The sequence below is a fragment of the Ctenopharyngodon idella genome, chromosome 22 (genome assembly GCF_019924925.1).
Source record: "Ctenopharyngodon idella isolate HZGC_01 chromosome 22, HZGC01, whole genome shotgun sequence".
Classification (NCBI taxonomy): domain Eukaryota; kingdom Metazoa; phylum Chordata; class Actinopteri; order Cypriniformes; family Xenocyprididae; genus Ctenopharyngodon; species Ctenopharyngodon idella.
Window position 1 is genome coordinate 8202246 of NC_067241.1, and position 23820 is coordinate 8226065.

The 23820-nt window shown below is 36.6% G+C and overlaps 3 protein-coding genes across 8 annotated transcripts in view; all 3 read left to right on the plus strand.

Moving 5' to 3' along the window:
- Positions 1-13971, plus strand: part of atp2b3b (ATPase plasma membrane Ca2+ transporting 3b) — a 70627-nt gene extending 56656 nt beyond the window's left edge. For 3 of the 5 annotated variants that reach the window (XM_051879774.1, XM_051879770.1, XM_051879771.1), the window contains one exon: positions 9768-13971. In XM_051879774.1, the coding sequence (XP_051735734.1) occupies positions 9768-10184 (417 nt within the window). In that variant the 3' untranslated portion in view covers positions 10185-13971. The remainder of the gene's footprint in view (positions 1-9767) is intronic. The other 2 variants (XM_051879772.1, XM_051879773.1) reach the window with 1 other exon arrangement.
- A 1095-nt stretch (positions 13972-15066) lies between these two features.
- On the plus strand, positions 15067-18551 carry LOC127504783 (ninjurin-1-like). Of its 2 annotated transcripts, none has more exons than XM_051879794.1 (4): positions 15067-15504; positions 17340-17568; positions 17647-17802; positions 17983-18551. In XM_051879794.1, exons 1-3 carry the CDS (start codon positions 15469-15471, stop codon positions 17778-17780), a joined length of 399 nt encoding a protein of 132 aa, XP_051735754.1. In that variant the 5' UTR covers positions 15067-15468; the 3' UTR covers positions 17781-17802; positions 17983-18551. The 2 variants fall into 2 exon arrangements, with proteins under 2 accessions (XP_051735754.1, XP_051735753.1); XM_051879793.1 differs by having other exon boundaries at positions 15267-15504; positions 17647-17776.
- A 216-nt stretch (positions 18552-18767) lies between these two features.
- haus7 (HAUS augmin-like complex, subunit 7) lies at positions 18768-23705 on the plus strand. The gene is made up of 10 exons (XM_051879781.1): positions 18768-18925; positions 19667-19782; positions 19891-19958; positions 20041-20102; positions 20854-20936; positions 21067-21276; positions 21360-21462; positions 21540-21755; positions 23039-23150; positions 23233-23705. The coding sequence occupies exons 1-10, from the start codon at positions 18824-18826 to the stop codon at positions 23292-23294; spliced, it is 1134 nt and encodes a 377-aa protein (XP_051735741.1). The 5' UTR covers positions 18768-18823; the 3' UTR covers positions 23295-23705.
- The last annotated feature ends 115 nt before the right edge of the window (positions 23706-23820 follow it).

The following is a 23820-nucleotide window of genomic DNA, read 5'->3' on the forward strand; positions in this document are numbered from 1 at the left end:
CGAGTCCCTCCTCTCCTTCTCTCGATTTCTGTGTGCTGTCTTGCTGTGTCGGGCCTTTTCTCTTGCTGTTGGGTTCCTCTTTGTTGTCTGAAGGTGTTGGTTTTGTTTTCAAATCCCTGTTTCTAGATAAGCCGTTCTCTGTCTTCTCTCTGTCCAAAACTAAACCGATAATCTGCAACAGAATGTGTAAAATACACAGCATCTTTTTATTATTTTTTTTCTTTGAATCTGGTTTATTTTTTAAAGCTTAAGTGGTTGTTGTTATTGTCGTTATTGTTTTTTTTTTTTTTTTTTTTTTGAGCAAATGGTATTGCAAGAGTAATGAGTGATCAAATTTCATGAACATAAACCATTGGTTAGACAAACAGATAGCCCCACCCCCAATCCCATGCCATTGGTTGAGACAATATTGTTTAAATTGCACCACAGAGACATATTGTTTGTATTTTTCAGACAAATTAACCTACAAGTGACTTGGTTACAATTGTCTATAGATGATTGATGTAAATTATATAATTGTATAACTGCATCTAATACTAATAATAATTCATTTAAAACATATAACATCTCTGGACATTGATTGCTGCTCTGGTGTTGAACCTGTATTTAAACCTGAATTTAGTCCAAACATCCACAGAGAGAATGCAGAGAGTCCATGGCACTCATTTAATTTCCGAGAGGCTTCTGTTGTCAAGCGTGGTTTGCTAAAAAGATGAGGTTTTACAGTAAGCAGAGGTAGTCAATTGCTGCACTGCTATGGCTTTTGAGCCTACACAGGGGTAAACCTTCGAGTATAAGCCCTATAAGGTTCTTCTCCCTCTGACAGTTCTCTCTGTCTCTCTCTCTCTTCCATTCTCTTTCCCTCTATTACTTTTTTCCAGATAATGCATCTTCTATTTTCCATCATGAGACTGTGTGAAAGCATCCTCTAATGTCTCTGTGCTACTGACTACATCTCCCTTCCACAGATCCTCACAATCTTTTTCTCTGTCTCATGGTTCACATGGTTCATGGCTCAAATCTATTTTTACCTGTCTCCTGTTCTCTCCTCTGTAGGCATCTTCTAAACTCTTCTAAACTAACAAACAATCTTTCATTTTTCTATCAAACGTACTACATTACCATGTGTCTAGATATCAGTCTTTAAAGGAATCAAAACAAGGGTTCAAAACAAGTTCAGCTCTATTGATAGCATCTGTGTCATGCTGTTTAAAATAATATTAACTTGTTTATAAAAATAGATGCTGTCAATAGAGTGATAGTTAAGTCAAAAATTTAAATTCTGTCCCAAAAATATATTTACTCACCATCCCATTGTTCCAAACCTGTATGACTTTCTTTCATCTGTGGAACATAAGATGTTTTAAAGAATGTTCACACTGCTCTTTCATACAGTGAGAGTGGATGGTGACCAACTGCTTCATTAAAAGCAATATAAAAGTAATTAAAGGGTTAGTTCACCCAAAAATTATGTCATTAATTACTCACCCTCATGTCGTTCCACACCTGTAAGACCTTCGTTCATCTTCGAAACACAAATTAAAATATTTTTGATGAAATCCAATGGCTCAGTGAGGCCTGCATTGCCAGCAATAACACTCCCTTTTTCAATGCCCAGAAAGCTACTTAAAACATATTTAAAACAGTTCATGTGACTACAGTGGTTCAACCTTAATATTATAAAGCGACGAGAATACTTTTTGTGCGCGAAAAATAACAAAATAGCGACTTTATTCCACTGTATCTAGTGATGGGCGATTTCAAAACTCTGCTTCATGAAGCTTCGAAGCTTTACGAATCATTTGTTTCGAATCAGGCTTTGTTGCGTCATAAGTGTTTTGAAACTTCAATAGTTCACGTGACTTTGGCAGTTTGATATGTGCTCCGAACCACTGATTCGAAACAAATGATTCGTTAAGCATCACTAGATGTAGTTGAATAAAATCATTTGGCGCACAAAAAGTATTCTAGTCACTTTATAATATTAAGGTTGAACCACTGTAGTCACATGAACTGTTTTAAATATGTTTTTAGTAGCTTTTTGGGCATTAAAAAAGGGAGCGTTATTGCTGGCGATGCAGGCCTCACTTGAGCCATTGGATTTTATCAAAAATACTTAATTTGTGTTCCGAAGATGAACGAAGGTCTTACAGGTGTGGAACGACATGAGGATGAGAAATTAATTAATGACATAATTTTCATTTTTGGGTGAACTAACCCTTTAATTAAACACAGAAAATCCTGAAAAAAAACCTTGGAAGTCCTTCTATGGTCATCATTCACTTTCATTGAATGGAAAAGAGCAGTTTGAGCTTGGACTTGGATCAGCTTTGTGTTCCACGGAAGAAATAAAGTCATACAGGTTTGGAACGACATGACGGTGAATAAATGATGAGAGAATTATAACTGAATATAAAGAACAATAATTATAATTTGAGTGATCTATTTTTCAACTTGTTTTGAACCCAAAATACTTATTTAATAAACTCTAATAGCACTTTAATAGAGATTTTAAGAATATATAAGTATACAGTATGTTTTCTTTTTCTGGAATTAGTGGACTAACCGCTTCTTTATCAATAATTATAGATTTTTTCCCCAGCTATTTCTCCATCTTTGTGGGGGTTTTTTTTGTTTCAGGCTAGAAATGTTAAAATTACGACTACCACATATCATTGCGGCTGACTGCCCTGTGTCGTGCTTCATGTGTGTACATTTGTCATCACATTTTTTCACTCTGTGTGTGTGTACTGTGCTCATGTGGGTGAAATGTGCCACTCTACTCACTTTAGTCTTTTTTCAGCTCTGTACATCTCTTAATCTTTGTTGTTCTCACACTAATTTTCTTTGACTTTGACTGGGATTTGTGGACCAAACATTAACTTTTTTAACATCATTCTGTCATCCTCATGTTAGAAATAAGACTACAAAAACATTTAGTTGATGTTAGTGTGTTGATATTCTTTATGATGTATATTTATATACATCATCAGTAAATATCTTTAAAAATCATTTCATACCAGGGATGAAGCTCTTCAGAGAAGAAAACACTTTATTTAGATCAATCATTCATCACAGCTCTCCAGAAACATGCGTTTTTTTCCCCTCACAGCTGTCTCTCTCACACACACAAAAATGTTTGTTTAAAAATATTTGACAGATCTACGGATCAAGTTTGTTTTCATTTTAGGTTTTGTAGGATGGGTTTACATTGTAACCCAGAGGTTCAGAAGAGGTGCAGTGCTGCCACTGATAGATTCATGTTTACCTCACTCATTTGCCTTGTATGGTAATGGTTCACTGCCTAAAACAGATGCGCACTATCAGTAAGAGAGTCAGTGGAATATATTTTATCAAAATGGTACGATCCAAATGACTTTAATATATTAAAGTTTTCCTAGCTTTGATTACTACCATCTGATAAAAATAATCATATTCATAGTCTGTGTCACTGTTCGAATTCTGCCATCAGATTATACAGAGCATTTTAATCAGTGCATTGCTAAATACATAATATTGCATAAAGATCACCATAGTTAAATTATTCAAGATGAAAATATGTGAGATAAAGCATTAATCCATTAATCAAATTAGAAAAAAGAATACAAATACAAAATACACATATGTGACTCTGAACCACAAAACCATAAGTCATAAGTCGCACGGGTATATTTGTAGCAATAGCCAACAATACATTGTATGGGTCAAAATGATCAATTTTTCTTTTATGCCAAAAACCATTAGGATATTAAGTAAAGATCATGTACCATGAATATATTTTGTAAATTTCCTACCATAAATATATAAAAAATTAATTTTTGTGAGTGGATATGCATTGCTAAGGACTTCATTTGGACAACTTTAAAGGCGATTTTCTCACAATTTTTTTTTTGCACCCTCAGATTCCAGATGTTCATATAGTTGTATCTCGACCAAATATTGTCCTATACATCAATGGAAAGCTTATTTATTCAGCTTATTTATTCATGATGTATAAATCTCAATTGCAAAAAATTGACACTTATGACTGGTTTTGTGGTCCAGGGTCACATATTGCTATAATTAAAAATAACCCATTGTTTGTAGTTTGTAGTTGAAAAAAAAAAATTGCAATATGAGGATTTTTTTTTCTTTCAATTTTGAGTTTAATTCCATTAATATAAAATACAACAGAACAATATTCGTAGTAGGATTTGCATTTCTCTAAATGGACTCTTAAAAGCACTTTGCAGTCACTTCTAAATATAAATAACAAATTAAAAGGGATAGTTCACCCACAAATGAAAATTTTGTCTTAATTTAATTACCCTCATGTTGTTCCAAACCTGTATGAGTTTCTTTGTTCTGCTGAACACAAAAGAAGATATTTTGAAAAATGTTGGTAAGCAGACAGTTGATGGACCCCATTGACTTCCAAAAATAAAAAAATTACTATGGAAGTCAATGGGGTCCATCAACTGTTTGGTTATCTTTTTGTGTGTTCAAAAGAACAAAGAAACTCATACAGGTTTGAAACAACTTGAGGGATTTTTTGGGGTGAACTAACCCTTTAATACAGCAGTTACATAATGATAATTCACTGTAATGAAAACAGAGTGAAAATAGGGCCATGTCCAGTGATTGCACTTTAACATGTCACAATCTTTATGCATAAACCTCTCTGAATGTATTTGTTCAAATTCAACATGAAGTCATTATTTCATCACTGCTTCGTTAACTACTTCCTCTCCTTTCCTGCATCTTATCACTTTGTCTGCTTCAAGTCTTTCTATGTAGCTCTACCTTCATTTCAGACATCTTTGGGAAATATTTGTTGAGGAAAGAAGTCTTTTTTGTTTAGTTTTTTGGTTTTAATGATAAAGTTTTTCCATCAAGCTTTTTTCTTTGAAGGACAGCGTGGGGGAGACAGTGGATAGTAATCTGGCATGCTAACATCCAGAGCAAAGAGAAAAAAAAAAAAAAACTCAATCAGTTTTAAACAAACACACATTTCCCAAAAGTGGGCGATATACTCGAACGTTTACCTGTATCCATGCAAAAACAGAAAGAAAGAAACTCAAAGAACAAAAATGAAAACAAACAATTTTTCAATTTAGATTTGCATGACTTTTTCTCAACAAACAGGCTCTTTGGAAAAACAGATAAGCACTTAACCAAATGCTTGACCGTCCCTTCCTGTTTGTTTGTTTTGTCTCTTGTAAATTCTTTCTTGGTCATTTTAGCTTCTTTTCCTTTGCTGGGTGAGTGTTGAAATGGGGGTTGGTATGGGTTGCACCGGCCTGTGGCCACAGCAAAGGATTGCGCTCTCAAATCTCCTTCCTTCTGAATATATATACACACGAGAGACGCGTGTGTATATGTGCTCCAGCTGCATTTGATTTACTCTTACAGCATGAGCCTGACTGCTTACCATCATGCATTCAAGTTTTTGAGTTTGACCTCGACTTTCATTGTTTCTGTTCCTGTAACACGACAACGAGCCAGCTGCACTGGAATGAGCATTTTGCTTTCTGATTGGTTCCCGTGCTCCTTCTTCTTTTCTCTGCATATAGACTGAGGCAGATCTCATCAACACTCTTCAGCTATTCTTCTCTGTGTCTGTCATCTGCACTCAACTGCTCTGCTGCATGCCAAAAGATGCTTGCACTCTCAAATCTCTCTCACTGAATGTGCTTTTCCACACCTCTCTAACCATCCACAACTGAATGTGTCATCTGAACACTAATCCACAATAGTAGCCCTTACCGAGATAGCAAACAAAATTCAATTTCAGGCCTATATGATACTGTACAAAGGTCTGATCCATTTGTGCTGATAAGGTGACTTTTGCAGAAACCAGAGATGCTGCGACCTTGTTTATTGTGCCTGCTCTGTTCTTGTCAGTGTGATAGTGCTTGTTAAGGTCTTCTGTCACACCAGTTGGTGTCATGTAATCAATGGCTCAGTGCCAGGAAGTGACTAGTCTCAGAGAAGTCATCATCATCCATCTAGATGATGTCTCTGGAAATTTTATCACTTATCCTCTGGCAGTCAATGTAATCTGAACCTGTGAAGCAATTTCTCATATAAGCCTACCAGAGCGACCTTATATCTGCAGATTATTCGTGTGTGGGTGTTTCTTCAACTATGGGCACTTTTATGTCATATGAAGTACATTTTAATTAAAAACCAACAGGTTAAAAAAATAATAATATATGAAGGTCACTGAAAAAAGGTCTCTCAAACTATGATTCCTTCTTAAAGGGGTGGTGTAATGCCATTTTTACAAGATGTAAAATAAGTCTCTGATGTCCCCAGAGTGTGTATGTGACGTTTTAGCTCAAAATACCCCACAGATAATTTTTTATAGCATGTTAAATTTGTCACTTTTTGAGGGTGAGCAAAAACACGCCGTTTTTGTGTGTGTCCCTTTAAATGCAAATGAGCTGCTGCTCCTAAGCAGAGGGCGGGGTTTCAAGAGCTTGTGTTAGCACATAGCGCCGATTACAATGTCAGAAACTGTTCAGCCTTTTATGTTTTAAAAGTGATAACATTTCTGAATGGTTAGTTGCTTAATTTATGTAGCTGATGTGGGATATCTTAAAGTCATTGATTAGCATATTCTGTCATGATAATCTATAAATCACTCGTGCGGGAACTGTTGTAAAATGCCTACGGTCACTTTGCAGATGTTGTTTGTGCTCTAACAGCAACATTACACACTAACTAAAGTTAAAAAAGTGAAATCATAATGAACCACCCCTTTAAAATATTATTTTTTAAAACTATAACCTAAACAAGGAGTGAAAATAATCACTTTAAACAAAATAAAAACTGTTGTAAAAATGTTTATACATCTGTCCCTCAGTTGTGGCATAATTTCACCTGAAAAAAATTATTTTTAACACTAATAATGTGTTTGTGAATAGTATTATTTTGCGCTGTTTCTAATCAAGCTGTAAATTTGTTAACCAAAAAACGTTTTAAAAAAATTCCAAGTAATGTTTATAATGCCATTTTCTCCACAGAATGTTACTAAAAAAGATGTGGTGGAAATGACAATGTGGTGGAAATTTTCATGCCTCTTTAAAAAAAAATTAAAGAATGTATGATTCATGGACATTGTTAGTAGTGCAATTGAACTACATAGTTAAATTAAAATATTGATAATGTAAAAAGTGTGTTTTAAGGTAGTTTATTTTCTAAAAATGCGTGTAATTGAAGAAACACCCATATGTTTTATATAACATTTATTATTATTATTATCATTATATGTAAATAGTGACAGTAGAATACAAACTGGAATAAAACTCAACTTGCTGATCAGGGAGACAGATAAATCCATAGATGAGATTACAGATCATTTGATATTTACAGTAATACACCTCAGCTACAGTATATCTTCACAGCTTCTGACCTATTTTCACTCATTGGCATTAACTGACATCATTGGCTGATAGCCTCATTACGCATGTTGTTTCCATGGCTTCTGTTATGACATCACAATCACATTACTAGAGTGGCATTGCTTTATTGTTACCACATCCCTGAATGCTGCTAGTACCAATGAGGAGGAAGTCAAAGCTCCTCTAAAGACTGAGTACAGCATCACTGGGTGCATCCTACCTCCATCCCACCAGCTGGACCCCCATCTGTCTATTCATCACATCCCCTTTGCTTAGCACTTTGTTGCAGATTCTTACGCACTGTTTCTTCCATTGGCTGTGTGTCTATGTGTGTATCAAGACATCCTCCTTTCTGTCTTTCTCTCCTCATCACTATTTCAGTTTTTACCACTAATAGGTCAATATACACACATGGCATATGTTTGGTATTGGCTATCTGTTTGGTACTTTGTGCTTCCATACATCTTTTTGTTTGAGGCCTGGTCTGTTTACTGTTTTGAGTTTAAGAGAATGTCCATCATTTTTGAGTGATAACTGTGAACTGACAGCTTGGGTTCATTTCCTGTGTGTTATTTGTTTTTTGTTTGTTTTTTGTCATCTGTCTTTCTTTGAGAAACTCTTAAGATCTGGTTGCGCAGCTTAAGTGTAAAGCCCTAGTTTATAGGTATTAGAATCTAAATCAGGAATGTGCCTTGTGTAATTTCTGCAGCATAAATGTGTAAAACAGAATTGCAATCTGTTTGTTTGAGTGGCGTATCATTGGCTCAACCAATGGCATGAGATGTGGCCAGGGACATCATGCACTGGTGGATGACAAAAGGGGAAAAAAAAACATGTTTAAAAAAAAAAAATTTTAGGGTTTTTTTTGTTGTTGTTGCTGTTGCTGTTATTGATGAAATGTATAAACTAGTGGTAAAGTTTTTGTGTAGTGCGCAAGATGCCGCTTAATAAATCCCGACCTAATAAAGAATATCATACAAGCAAGAATGCTAATATTTAGACCAGCACAGAACAGCATGATTGCAAGTATTGTTATTGCCAAGGACCGCCCAAGAGGACATCTGACTGACACATTTTGTTTTGTTCAGCGTCATGTTTAGAGGTGTGGAAATGTGAAATCAATGTCCCTACAACAACAGACCAGTGTGCAACCAATACATCATTATTCCAAGAATGTTGGGCAAATTTACTGCGACAATGGCTCAGCAGTCTCCAAAAATTTTGAAAAACCAGCGTTTAGTTGATCCTGATAAGCGCTCATTGTCACAGTTGTAAACACAATGGCTTTTTTCTCCCATGAGGGGGTTTGGCGTCACAACGGCTTTGATTCCAGATGGACTGTTAAAGGTGCAGTAAGCTATTTCTGTTGAAAGTGGATTGGACCGAGCACCACACTTGTAGCCAATCAGCAGTAGGGGGTGTATACACTCATGATGGGAGAGGAGAGAGAGTGAGCAAGAGGGAGATTTGAAGAAAAACTGTAGAAAGAGAGATGGCTGAGAGACATTACAAAAAAGAAAAGGCCAGAGGAATATCACTGGAAAAGGGTTATGATCAGGCAAGAGCCTTAGGACCCACGTTAATATTAGAAAAGCTTTCCGGTGCTGGAGAGGCCCAAACGGGAAGGCCTGAAAGCAGACGCTGAGGTTCTGTTGTTTCTGCTCCATAGGTGAGTAACATTGGTTTTGCTATGTTTCACTGTTGTTGTAATGTTAGCTTTAACAGGACAATTTCGAGTGTCATTGTTTGTCTGAAGCTGGCGTGCTGCTGGCGACTAACAGCAAACTCTTGCTGTTCCTTGTCGCTTGTTCATCATCAGGAGGGGTGTATTTGTTTGGGTTGATTTCAAATATCAACAGTGTTTCTCAGAAATTGCTTACTGTACCTTTAAAATTGACACATATGTGCTTCCTGGAAATCCTGTAGAATGTAACCAATCAGATGACGAAGTGTTTCCCATTTTGTGCCATATGTATCAGACGTTCAGCCAATGGTTATGCGCAAACACAGAGTGATACAAACAGTGAAAGGTCCCAGTGCTGTTCCAAAAAAGTCCCGATTATTTGCAATTCTGTTTGTTCCCACTAAGAAATTGCACATTGCACCTTTAAGTACTAAAATAAAATCATTACTGTAGCTACCTAAAACAAATGACACAAACAGATTCAGAATTTTGCAGCAACCTGATCTTGAGCTGTCTGTGCATTGTAAGGCATGTTCAGAACAGGTACTACAGTGTTTCAGGTCTTTTCTATCACACATGTACTGAAAGATTTCTTTGCTCCCACCCTCCTCTGTCTCAACCCTCTCTCTGTCCTCACTTCTCCCACTCTGTTTTCTCTCTGTCTTCCTCTGCACCTCGTCCCCTCTGTTCCCGTTTAGATGCGGGTGGTGAAAGCGTTCCGTAGCTCCCTTTACGACGGAATCGAGAAACCCGCGTCCAGGAATTCCATCCACAACTTCATGGCGCACCCAGAGTTTCTCATCAATGACTACATCCACAACATCCCGCTGATCGACGACACAGACATTGACGACGAATCGGAGTGGTCGAGGCACAACCACCACCTGCATCCGGCCTTCCGAAAGCCCCCACCCCCTCCGGTCCAGCAACCGCAGCGTTCCCGTCCCCCGCCCCGTCCCTACCGCCAGTACAGCCTCCCCACCACACCTAACCGCAACAACAATGCCATTGACAGCAGCGTCTACCGCCTGAACCTCCCCACAAGCCCTGATGGGCACTGGACACCCCCCTCTCGACAGCTGTACCCCCTCCTCGCTCTGGAGACCTCCCTATAACTGACCTTGCTCCAGAGACCCTAAAAACTCTTGAGGATGCAGACTTGTGCGGGTCATGCTGGTTGGGGAGGCTCCTACGGACACGTTATAGGTGGTTGACCCCCAACACTAAGACAGGGTCATCCCATTACAACCATCCGCCCACTACCACCATCCACCGAAAGCACTATCACTCCTCATGTCTCAACAACAGCCCCACAGACACCTCTCCTCTCACCGTGTGGAGAGGAGGCAAGTCTGCTGCATGTCTGTGGTTCCTTTGGACAGACCTGAGAAGGTGAGGAATCCAGACCCGATGGATTTTAGTGGTTCTTTAGTGCTGGTGACTATTGACTTCTCGAAATGCAAAGGAATATGTTCCCTACGGGTGGAGTAGGGGTCCATTCACTTTACTTTTTATCGGTGTTACTAAACTCAATATTATTATCATGTTTGACTTCTTAATATCGCCACCGCCATCATGAGTGCTCGGATTATCATTGCGATATCACAGAATATGACTTTTATTACTCTGAGTAATTCTTTATGGATAAGCTTTAAAACATTTTATTTATTTATTTATTTGATTATTTATTTATTGTGATCACCAACATTTATTTTTCATTTTCACTTTGTCTATTTCTCTCTCTCTATGTGTCTGTGTGTGTTGTGTCTGTCCTATAAGCATAAAAAAGCAAGAAAAAAGAAGTACTAACAAAGCAAAAATATTAATTTGAAGCTTAGACTAATTCAATTATAATGCGTCTGCTGATAACAAAAAGAAGACAAATATGTCGCCGCACCATTTTAACGGTCATTGTTTTACAGCATTTTATGTAAAAAAAAAAACAAAACAAAAAAACTTTGTTTGAGGGCAATTTGTAGCTTTACTCTAAGTGAGGGTAAGCTTTTTTTTTTAAAACACAAACATCATGCTCATGATATTTTAAACATTTACACAACATGTTTATGTTTAAAATATGCTACAGGGTAGAGGATTTGGGCAATCCCATCACAGCGATTAAATGGACGTGGGTGGGATTTTGGTGGTTTTCCATCTCAGCAATGGCAATCAGCCATACGGCAAAATGGCCTTGTTAATATGTCATACCTTGTTCAAAGTAGCTGAAATTTAAAGATTTAGGGATTTCAGTGGGTTTGCCCAGACTCGTCATTTAATGGTGTCTTCGATTTTTTTTTTTTTTCACATTAAAGGCATTACATCTATGTTGTGCAGATGACACCAACAAATGCATCAACCCTTTAAACATGTTCAGATAATTCTATTCGTTCATGCATACCTGCTGGCCCTTTAAATACATTCGCACTCACGATTGCTTTCCTCATGTGTGTGAAATATTTATCAGATTCTGTATATATCTGCAGACTGTGGTCACCAGGGTAGGGGAATCCATCTTATACTGCCACACCATAGTTAAAAAAAATATCAAAGATACTAAAGCAATGGACAATCCGTGAGGGTACCATTACTTTTGCACAATATCGAAGTTCACAGAGCAAACGTTCACCGTGGACTTTTGATAGACACACCATTCTGCTATTGGTCCATATGTTAGCATTTCAGAACAACATCTTTGCACAGAACAATAATCCCTATGATGATTTTCCACGTCAGTATGTTTGATTCAGTTACATTCCATTGACGTGCCACTGATCAGCCGTACCATCCGGGGTTACCTCCTTTTTTCACCCCATTACCGTCTGGAATGGTACAGTTATGATCATACTGCTACAGTCAATGCATTGCAATGTAATACAATCATTTTGGGGAATGAGACCGGCACTTATGCAACAGACTGCCCTGCCCACAGCTCTGTGAAATACACTTCACGACATGTACATATGGATCTCGAAAAAAACCTTTATCTGTATAGAATACTTTTCTAGATTGTCCAGTTCAGAGAAACTGGCGAATATTGAAAGCAGACAATGCAAGCATGAGCGTCACTAGATCATGTCATTGCATTGGTCTATTGTGTCTTTGCGGAGCATGTTGATATCATAGCGCTCGCTCTTCACTGTCATTGTTTGACTTCACTTTCGTCTGTCGATGCTTCACTGTGGCTCTTAAGCGGTTGGTGGACACACGTTTCTCCTCCCAGCGCACCTGTGCTGTCATTAATGTGCTATTGTCCATGCTGATGTTCTCCTCCTTATACTCTGCCCTGTTTGTGGTGTGGAGCCCGGAGGTGGAGCAGTGTCACACTGCCAATCTGACTACTTGTTAAATGCCAATAGACACGCTGCTTAAAATGGGTTGACTCGTTCTGCGAATAGCAGAACATTTTGTTGTTGGATCTTTAAATGGAAACCCATTTTTATAGGAATATTCGGGGTTCAGTCCATTCTTTTCTTTAAAAAATGTGAGGCACTTACAATGGAAGTGAATAGGGCCAATCTGTAAACAAACCTTTTCTGTGTAAAATTAAATCCAATTTTACAATACCATAGACCATAAACCCCAAAATGATGGTAACATGATTATTTAAACAGCTCAAACAAATACACACTTTAACACAAGAATTAATGTAAGTGCATTTTTTATGATTATAAGCATCACATTTCTCTTTTTAATTATTCCAAAAATTGGCCTCATTTAAAAGTTATTTTAAAGTAGTAATCAACATTACGCCACAAATGCTTAACTTGTATTGAACCCGGAATATGCCTTAAAGCAAAACTGTGTTATATCTGTATGAATGTGTCCGCCTTTCGCTGAGTTCGATCGGGCTCAGACAGTTTCAGTGGAGTCTCTAATGTCGAGAGCGCTGGCAGGTCTCACAGATTGAACCCATTTAAAGGCCTAGACACAGTCAGCAGGCCAAAGTGGTGGTCAGGGAGGACAGGGCAGTGAACCTGCTAAACCATTATAAAGAAACATTTCCTAACCTTATCTTATCCTCAGCAAAGCTTAACTACCAAAATAGGCCTCAAGCTATGCTCGTCTCTGAATAATTTTTAAATCTAACTATATCTAAGACGTATACCCCAATCATTGAACTCTCCAGACAGTGATGATATATATTACAGTTGCATATGTATGGTATCCCTCCTCTCCACCACAACAGACAGACACTTTATCGAGACTCCTGATAGAGTGACAAATATATATACGCATATATATATATTAAAAAAAGATAACAGATAATCCAAAAATCCATTGTCTGCCTTCATTTTGTTCCATTCTGTTGTAGAAAAATCACGCAAGGTAAGGTGAAAAAAATGTAATGTGAAAAAGAGTAAATAATATACTATATTTAATATAAAAGTTATAAATTATTGTACAACTGCACCATCACTGTACATTTTTGCCAAAATGTGCACATGTGCATCTTTTGTTTACGATTTAAGCACATTTTTTTTTGTTTTACTCTATTGTCTCTTCCTCTTTCTTTCTCCTTTTGCTTTTTTGTAAAGAATTAAAATTGAACAGCTTGTACATTATTATGATTATTATGACTATTATTATGATTATTATTGTCTTTTTCCATCAGTGCACTTTTAGCTGATGGAAAAAACAGTTGCACATTCTCCTGAACATACACTTACTGCTCTACAATGGAAAAAGACAAAAAAGAGAAAAAAAAATTAAACTATTAAATATATTAATAATTACCTGCCTGTTATTTAAGCGAAAAAAGTATCTATCTATGATGAAAGAACACAGCTGTATACTGTAGACTAAACTATGGAAATCTAAGAATTTAATGGGAAAATAAGTCAACACTTTTTGTCTGTATAAAAAATCAAATCAAAGTATTCTACAATAATAACTTTGACCAGTGTCTGTGGTTGTGTTTCATTGTGTGCCTGTGATTATTTCTTCAGCCTGATGACATTGTACAAGACTGCCAGTTCACCACTTCCCTTAAAGAAAATCTTTATTGGAAAGATATATATTGTTTTAGGATGAATAGGTGGGAAACAAGGACACATATTATCACACATTCATATTCTGAGCACAGGTCCAGTACCAGTGTCCAGTTGTTGGCAAAGGGAGCATTGATTACAGCAATTATTTTAAAGTAGAAGAACCACTGTTATCCCAGTCTCACTTGCGTCAAAAAGTCTGGTTCTCATTGCATGTTATTTTGGCCAGGAAATGCCCACTTGGACAGAAAGAGAATATTTGGCTTGCATGTAAAAGTAACTTTTTATGTGCTGCTTAGAGGCAGGGTTATCTAAAATAGATCATACCACTGGGAGACAAAGTGTAAAGTAATTGACCGTTCGCGAAGACCCGCCCCCTTTAGTTACTGTTGCTATGTCCGACAAGCCACGGCGCTCTCACGCCACACATGTTCTCAGGCAGTGAAAAATACAACGCGGAGCAAAGAGGAAGCTGACAACGCGTCGACAGACAAGGCAGAGCAGGTTACTTTTGATATGAAACAAAGTCTCAAATGTTGTCATTATTACCGTTTTGTGGCTCTTTAATGTGCCGTGACAAATCGCTGTAGCGCCTCAGATCAAGCGGCTCATGAACCGATCATCTCTTCTTACTAGTTAATTTATATCATCAAATAAACATGAATGAACCACAATTCAACCACAGAAAGACGTCAGTACACATCATTTTTCAAGTTTAAGTCCACTAACGTTAATGTACTAACTCCCCTGACTGCTTTGTCGGACAAAATGGCGGATTCGGCGTTATGATTGGTTAGATCGCCTGTCAATCAAACTCCTGGCGAAGGGTCAGTTGCCTTGCTGTCCTTGATAGAGCTCTGCTTAATTACTAAAGAATATGTAATATTTACAACTGTGTTTAATGGCATAGAAATAGAGGTGGATTTGGGATATGGTAAGTGGGCATTCATATCAAGGAGGTCATGATACCTGGAGAGAGAAAAAGATCTAAATTATCTGGCCAAAATAAAGACAAGGAATCTGAGTGAACAAGACATGGGCTTCAATGACGTTTGTTGAATTAAAAACCAGTAATGAAATGAAATAAGAAAAGGAATGTGACTTCTGATTCCTTCTGAACAAAGACTATAGAATAACACTTAAAGGGACTTTGCTTCTGAAGTAACCATGTGAACCTGCTGAACGAATAAGAACGACTCTTTTTAGATTCAAAACATTTGAGTCACTGGGTGAATCCCGCCCACTACTACTGCCAACACAACACAGAACATGTTGAGAAGAGCTAAGGGAAATCAGTTTGTTATATGTTCAGTGTAGAAATCATTAATTTCTCACGCCTTTTTTGTATTATTACTTCGTGAGCTTCTTGAATGCTTCTTGTAAATAATCCTACTAAGCGCTCTTGAAAGTTACAATGGAGGAGAACCGAGCTCTCAATGAATCAGAAAAGGTAGAGGTATAGAGCTTTTTCTTGATATTTTTTAAATAAACTGAAAGATTTTCATTTACTCATTTTCATTTACTTCAGTTACTCATAGAAGAATAAAGAATGGATACCTGTTATATCATGATAAATATAATATACACCATAATCTTTTTTTATTCTGTTTTATCCGTTTTATCTGTTTTATTTGCAGGTTTGTCAATCAGCCAGCCTAGTTTATCATTAAATATTGTAAAAAAACATCTATTAAAGTGCATTTGACATAAAAAGAGGAATTACACCAGTACTGTTTTGGAACACTATAAATAGAATGCATGGGAGTGACCGTATATTCACTGCTTTCATGGAACCTGTAGGTTTGAAAGAACTGGAGAACACCCTTCATCACCACCCTAAACTGCTATGCTGACACACTACAGGCTTGCCTTGGAAATGTTATCATTCCCATGCTTTGTATTTAACCAAAACAGAGTTGTTATCTAATCTATATTCAAAATATATCTCTTATCTATGGAGTAATCTACACAAACATTTAAAAAGAAAGTAAGATAAAAAAAAAAATCCACATACCTATAAACAATATGAGGATCTTTGTCATTCTAAATGATGTTCTTGGTAAATATAAAAATAGAACATGCACACAATATGTTTTTTTTTTTTTTTTTACAATGCATACGATACACTTAAATGCATATTATGTTTGAATATCGTAAAATTAAAGTACTATCCCTGAACAGTTGAGACTTCAGCTCAATATTCTGGATGTGCACATATAAAAATAAAAATGATGTTTTCTTATGTAGGCATGTTACTGAAATGTGGTAGTATTTGATGCTAAATTGACCATAGTACTCAATGTCTACTTTATAAAGTATAATTAGAGAATTATATTAAATTTAACTAACTAATCATTTAATTATATTAAATGGTTAGTTCACCCAAAACTGAAAATTCTGTCATTAATTACTCACTCTCATGTTGTTCCACACCCGTAAGACCTTCGTTCATCTTCAGAACACAAATTAAGATCTTTTTGATGAAATCCGATGGCTCAGTGAGGCCTCTATTGTCTTTTGCCAAAGTGTCGTGATTTCAGTGTCGCTTCGTTACGTCAGAAGTGTTTCGAAACGTTTCGAAACGTTTCACTGATTTGAAACAAAAGATTCATAAAGCTTCGAATCTTCATGATGCAGTGTTTTGAAATCGCCCATCACTAAATATTGTTGAATAAAGTCTTTTTTTTTTTTTTTGGTGCACAAAAAGTATTCCCGTTGCTTTATAATATTAAGGCTGAACCACTGTAGTCACATGAACTGTTTTAAATATGTCTTTAGTAGCTTTCTGGGCATTGAAAGTGTTAATTGTCTTGCTGTCAATGGAGGCCTCACTGAGCCTTTGGATTTTATCAAAAATATCTTAATTTGTGTTCTGAAGATGAACGAAGGTCTTACGGGTGTGGAACGGCATGAGGGTGAGTAATTAATGACAGAATTTTCATTTTTGGGTGAACTAACCCTTTAAATACATGTTGTTCATCTGTTTTACTCAGTAACCCTGTAATGACACCTTTTGGCTTGTTGAAATTTGTGCTGATTTCTGACATACAACTGAAAATCCACCTGCAGTCTCATTCTGAACATCCCTGCTTTATGTTAATTACCACTCTGACAGCTTGTTCTGTTTCACCTAGTAAGAATACAATATAGGTATTGCCATTTGTTTCTTTCTTCTGCCGCCTTCCTTAGAAAAACCTTTGTTAAAGGGGTCATTTAAGACGTGTTCATTTGGAGGGAATATAGAATATGTTTCATGGATACAGTATTTTATTTACTCCCTGTCAGGCTCTTGCCACAGGGAACGGACAGCGTCCCTTCAACATGAATCATTACGCTACTAAAAAGAGTGCAGCGCAGAGCATGTTGGATGTGGCTCTTCTGATGGCCAACTCCTCTCAGCTGAAGACAGTGCTGCATTCAGGACCTCAGCATCGCTTCTACGCCCCTCTTATTGCTCTGATCTCACTGTCCATCTCACTGCAGGTCATTGTTGGCCTCCTACTCATCTTCATTGGTTAGTTTATGTCTGTTTGAAAGCATTCTGATCTTCTTTCATTGGCAACACTGATGTGTTTTCTCTTGTTTCCTTCAGTGAAGTATGACCTGAACGATGTTAAGAAACAGCCGAGGCTGAACACAATGAATGATGCAGCAACTATTTTTGTGTTCTTTACTGTTCTTATTAACGTCTTCATCACAGCATTGGGATTTGAAACTGGAGGGTGAGCAGAGTAACAGCAGAGTCTCAGTAAATAGATTCTTGTTCCATTCTTGTTTTTCCAAACATCTGTCCATAATTTACATAATTCAGTTAATTGAGGAAATGTCAGAATAAGAAATCTGGACATGTGGACATATGCCTTCTTTATTCTCGCATCAGAATAACACTCAGACTGTACTGACTTTACATCTCATCTCTTTGTTTCAGCGGCAGTGTAATATTTGAGACTGCACTCGCTCAGACCAGATCTTTAAACATCACTGTTGATGTATAAGCATACAAGGACTGCTTACATGTGACTGCATTTAAAGCCTTTCATTTCATCATTATGTATTTTATAAGATATATCACAGGACACTGTACTCCATTTAATATCTAAGCAAAATATGTGATGTTTTGTATGTTTAGGCAGCACATTTTAACAAACTAAGTTATTTCTGTGGTTTATGTGGATACCTTTTTAAATAAGGAACAAAACAGAGATTATAGTCAAATGTTTGTGAAAATTTGCTCTTTTTACTTTTCATGTTATTTATCTTTCCATCTTTAAAGCATAAAACATTTGAATTTTGATTTTTTTCCCACAATTTTTTTTCTTGTGGAAGGATTGATACTAAATCAGTTTGCATATGATCTAAAATGAAGAATTAAAAACTGTTCAGAAATGAATGAATGTTTAAAATGAATTAGTTGCATTTTAAAATAGCATGTTTCAAAAACAAGCACAATTGTGACCTCATGCTGAAATAAAGATTACACATTTAATTATCACATAATGAGATTTTGTTTTTCAAAGGACAACTAAAAGTATAAAGCAACAAAAATGAAACATACCTGAAATATGTAACAATAAATAAAAAAAACATACATTTTTGTTTTACGGACTCAGCATACCTAAATGCTCCAATCCTCAGTTATTATATTTGTCCTTTTTTTAATAATAATAATAACGCTAATTTTGTGTCCTGTATAATTAGCCTATAGCCTACTTTTGTTTAGTTGTAATATGGGTGTGACCGCTGGGCGTCGCTGTAACCGCAGGCGCTGAATGACACTGACGCACAGCCAACAGACTCACTGCAGGAATAACAACATGGCGGGCAATTCAAAAGAGCAGCAGCTGTCTTTGCGAGTATACAACACCCTTCAGGTAGTTTCCACATCTTCACAGACGCACCACACGTTGTAAGGTGACATTAAGTAATTTTCTAATGTTTCGCGAACTTAAAACTGGCTGTTTTGAGTCTTGTGCTGTTTAGTGTCTAGTTAGCTAACTTACGTCACGTCAACGCTAGTTTTTGGAGCTAATAGTTTTTAGTTTCGTACATTTCCATAATTTGCGAAATTTGTCAACTAAATAAAATTGTAATAACAGATATTTCAGGATATTATCTACTGTTTAGTAGATTTAGTATGTGATATAATTGCTGGTATAGTCATAGTTTCTCCGAACAGACTCTGTGTATGCTGTATATAAAGATGATCTCTTTAGTAGATTAATCCAGGGGTTTTCAATCCTCTGAATATGATCATCCTCGTGAGGGAACACCATTCTAAAATTGAAAAGCCATCTATATAGTTTCTTGTATAGGTCATTGACCCAGTTTATACTGTGAAAATTAATATTATAACCTAAATGTCTAAAATAATATTTGGAAAACACTTTTTACACTGTTTTTCTCTAAACATTTTCATGAACCCCCCTTTGTGGCCCCCAGTTTTAAAACCTCTGATTTAATGTGTCAACTCCAGTCTAAATGTGAGAAACCAAACCTAAGTGTCACAATAACGCCAACAAGAAACTGGATACACAATAGTGTTATTGTGACACTTAGGTCCAGTTTTTGTATTTAGACTATCTTAGATGTTTAAGTGTTAATGTTGTGTTCAGAGTCTGGGCTGTCCTCTGGTGGATGGGCTGTACCTGAGGGAGGCCGACAGCGTGCAGGAGCTCCTCTGCTCTCCTTCCTTACACAGGACTGATATACTCAAGTGGATTTGTGCCAGGTCTGATGCCTGATTGACTATTAAACATGATGATAATGATGCCAAGTGTGTTCTTTATAAATGTATATACTAAAATGCCCTGCTATGTTTGTGTTTATCTTTACAAAGCATTTGTCCATCCCTAAGGGAGAAGCTTTCCAAAATCAAAGCAGCTCAGAATGAGGATTTAATCCAGCGTAAGTCCAACAAATGCTCTTTCTTACTGTTTTATTTTCTTATGCTCATTGTTTTGTTATTGTTGTGCTTTCTCTCTCACAGAACTCACACGGTTTGGTAATGAAATGATGTTATGTAAAGCTAATGACCAGGATTTAATCAAGGTATGGAGTTACATGATGTTGAACTTTATAGTACATTTTATGTAAGAAGCAGAATAGAGGTTACAGAGAAATGTTTTTGGAAATGTGCTCTTTTTTTTATTATCTCTTGATTATTGCACCTGTATAACAACAATGCTGAAAATTTCATCGAAGTAAAACTTTTTTTTTTTGTCCAAAAATAATTTACTTTATAATCATTAAATAATGATTTACTGGTAACACTTTACAATAAGGTTAATTTGATAGCATTAATTAATGTATTAACTAATATCAAATAACCATGAGCAATACATTTGTTACTGTATTTGTTAATCTTTGTTAATGTTAGTTAATAAAAATAGAGCTCATTGTTTGTTCATGTTAGTTCATAGCGCATTAACTAATGTTAACAAATACGTATCTTGATTTTAATAATGTATTAGTTAATGTTGAAATTAACATTAGCAAAGATTAATAAATGCTGCAGAAGTGCAGTTCATTGTTAGTCCATGTTAAAAAATGTAATTAACTAATGAACCTTATTGTAAAATTTTACCGATCTACTCAAGTGTATTCATACAGAAAATTTGTTTTCCAAACTTACATTTTGTTCCAGCAAAAATGTTTGTGATGGATTGATACTTTAGTTAATAAATCAGGCAATTTGGGCTGTTTAACACAAATGGTACAGCCATTCTTTCTTACTCATTTTAAATTCATAAACTAATGCAGAATTAATTAATCTGTTCTATTGCATCTGTCATATTTTCAGGGTCTTGCACCACCGTTACAGCAGCTGGTGTTTCTAGAGCAGCTTCTAATGGTTATTCAAGCAGACTCCTCCATACACTCTAGGTATCTGACTTTTAGTGTTTTGTATCATTGATTTAACATCAACATTGAGTCAGGCCCTCCTAAGGCTCTAAAATAATATTATGTGGTCTTGTTACTTTGGCCTACTTGTGTTTTGTTTTGATTGACATAGACAGAAGTCATCCTCTGGAGATGACCGTGTGAAGAACGATGATCTTCTTGGTGAGCTGATGTTTCAGGATAACTTATCTGACCTGGATATGCTCCTGAACCCAACCTGCAACCCGTGGTCCGCACATATCCGTGAACATCTGATACGCACGCAGTCGGCTCATAACAAAATGAACGGGAACCACAGTAAACCCAGTGATTTAATAAACAGGTCTGTGTGATTGTTATGTGACCATGTGCGTTTTTTATAAAGACCGTTGTCTTTAACATGGTTGTTATTTACTACTGTTGAAGGAGTGAACATTCCCGACATGGAAGTCATGGAGAAGAAAGCCTGTCAGAGGCCAAAGCGCTGCTGCAGTCTACCCAGAGCACATTAGGGGAGCTCCACAAAGAGGTGGGACCATCATGTGCCGCTTTTTACATCTGATATCATGAGTCTGGTTTGCATAAGAGTTTGATTCTGTTCCTCAGTGTGAGTTCCTGCAGTCAGATTCGTCAGGTTCTGCAGCTGTGCTGTCCCCCTGTATGCTGAAAGTGGCCATCTCGGACATGTCTCAGCTTATGACGGCCTTCGGACACATCTACAATACTGACTTTAAAGGGTACTGCCAGAGAACCCCTCCGCCCCTCAGTTCCGGCACTAGTGTGTTTCAATCTGTACATCAGCTTCTCCAAATCTGTAATACGGTAAAGCATCATACATCTTTTATCTGCAATAAATGAACAGAAATCTAATTTCTCTTATTAACTAATAAAACTAATAAAAATTAGTTCCCTCCAAAATCATATTTCAATGCAGTTATCCTCAGTCCAGCAGAGATACCTACGGACAAAAGCAGGGTTGGGACAATAAATCAGTGCATCACAAATCGATAAATGATTCTGGATCGATTCTGAGATTTTCCAAATGCATCACGATTCTCTCTTGAATAGATTCTGAGCTTAGTTTTTAACAGCAGATGGCGCTCTAGGCTAGTTTTTAACCGCACACTCAAATGCTCATGAAGAAGAGCACTTGTGCGTTCGGCTGAGTCTGAGAATGTACTTGCACCTCAGAATGCTTTTATGATGTGAGATCAATGTTAACAGCTCACTGCAAACACCCTTGTAATTCGCTTAAAACTTTTCGATTTATGAATGATTATTTTATAAAAGGTTCAAGTGGTGTGTAAGGAATTAGAAAGCAAGCAAAGTATGGCAATTTCTAAAGCACGCAGTGCCATCTGCTGTTAAAAACTAAGCTCAGAATCGATTAGAGAGGGAATAGCAATACATTCGGAAAATATCAGAATCGATCCAGAATCATTTCTTGATTCGCGATGCATCGATTTATTGTCCCACCCCTACCAAACGGGATATGATGATTGGGAAAAAATATGAGATGGAAGGAAAAATTATTTCACTGCTTTTGCATTCCCCCGAGAAACTCTGTTTGCTCCTAAAATGTTTGTTTGCTTGCACAACTTTTGTGCTCATTTGCACAACTTTTGTGATGGAAATAATATAAGGTGGGAGGAAAAACTATATTTCATTGCTTTTGTGAACGAACGCAAAGTTTCTTCGGAGAACTCAATAGTTTTGCAAAAGACCACAATTTTTTTTGTGAGCAAATGCAAAGTTTCACTGGGAAACGCAGCACTTTGTGACAGATCGTAAATGTTTTGCTAGTAAACACAATGTTTCTCAGGGAAACACAGTACTTTTGCAAGAGACCACAAATGTTTTGTGAGTGAACAGCAAGATTCTCAGGGAAATGACAGAAAGCAAATGTTTTGTGAGTGACCGCAAAGTTTCTTGGAGAAATGCAATACTTTTCTGAGAGAACGCAAATGTTTAGTGCAAAAGCACTGAAATACTGTATAATTTTTTCTCCCGTTTTTTCCATCACCATGTCCCTTTAGTGACTTTGTAGGTATATACTTTGCATATTCAAATACAAATACTTTGCATATTCTTCATTTACTCTTCAGGAGTTGGAGGCTCTTAAGCAGCTGTCTGAAACCTCATCGTCTCTTACACAAACAGTACAACAGCTGCAGACAGACAGGCGGTACTGGTCTAAAGGAGAAAAGCACACACTGCGTGAGTATTTTCTTGGATGTCTTGGATTTGAGCAAACCTGTATACACAAACCTTCAAAAATGTTTTTTATTTTTTATTTCAGCCAAACAGTTGGAGGAGTTGAAAAACAGATATGTGGCTTTTCTTTCCCTTCACCAATCATAACCTAAAGGACTCTCTCACTGTCTAAACAGAAATCTACAGCATATTGCTTCAATTTAAGTTTTAAGTGGTAAAAAGGGCCAAAAAAACGTGAATCAGTCCACTTATTTACATGACCAGGACTGTGCTCTTAGAACTTTGCGTTTTACGACCACTATGCGATGCACTGTTGTACAGATTTATATTTCCTTGAAATAACAAATTGCTGTCGTTGAACCCGAAGACATTGATTAATAGACATCACACTAATGATGAAATCGTTCCATATGTCTTTATAAACCCCCATGTTGGGTAGTGTTAGTGTTATAATGCTATTAGTACATGTTTTGACTCCCAAATAATGCAGATGCAGTAGGAAACACAAGTGTATCTTTTTGTGTGTTTGATCTGAAATATGTCATGACATGTTTTTTTTTTTAAATAAAGGTTCACATTACTACTTTTTAGTGTTTTTTTTTTTTTAAACTTATAGATATTTTATATTTAAACATGTAAACTGAAGAAGTAATCAGTTTCAAAGTTTTTGTCT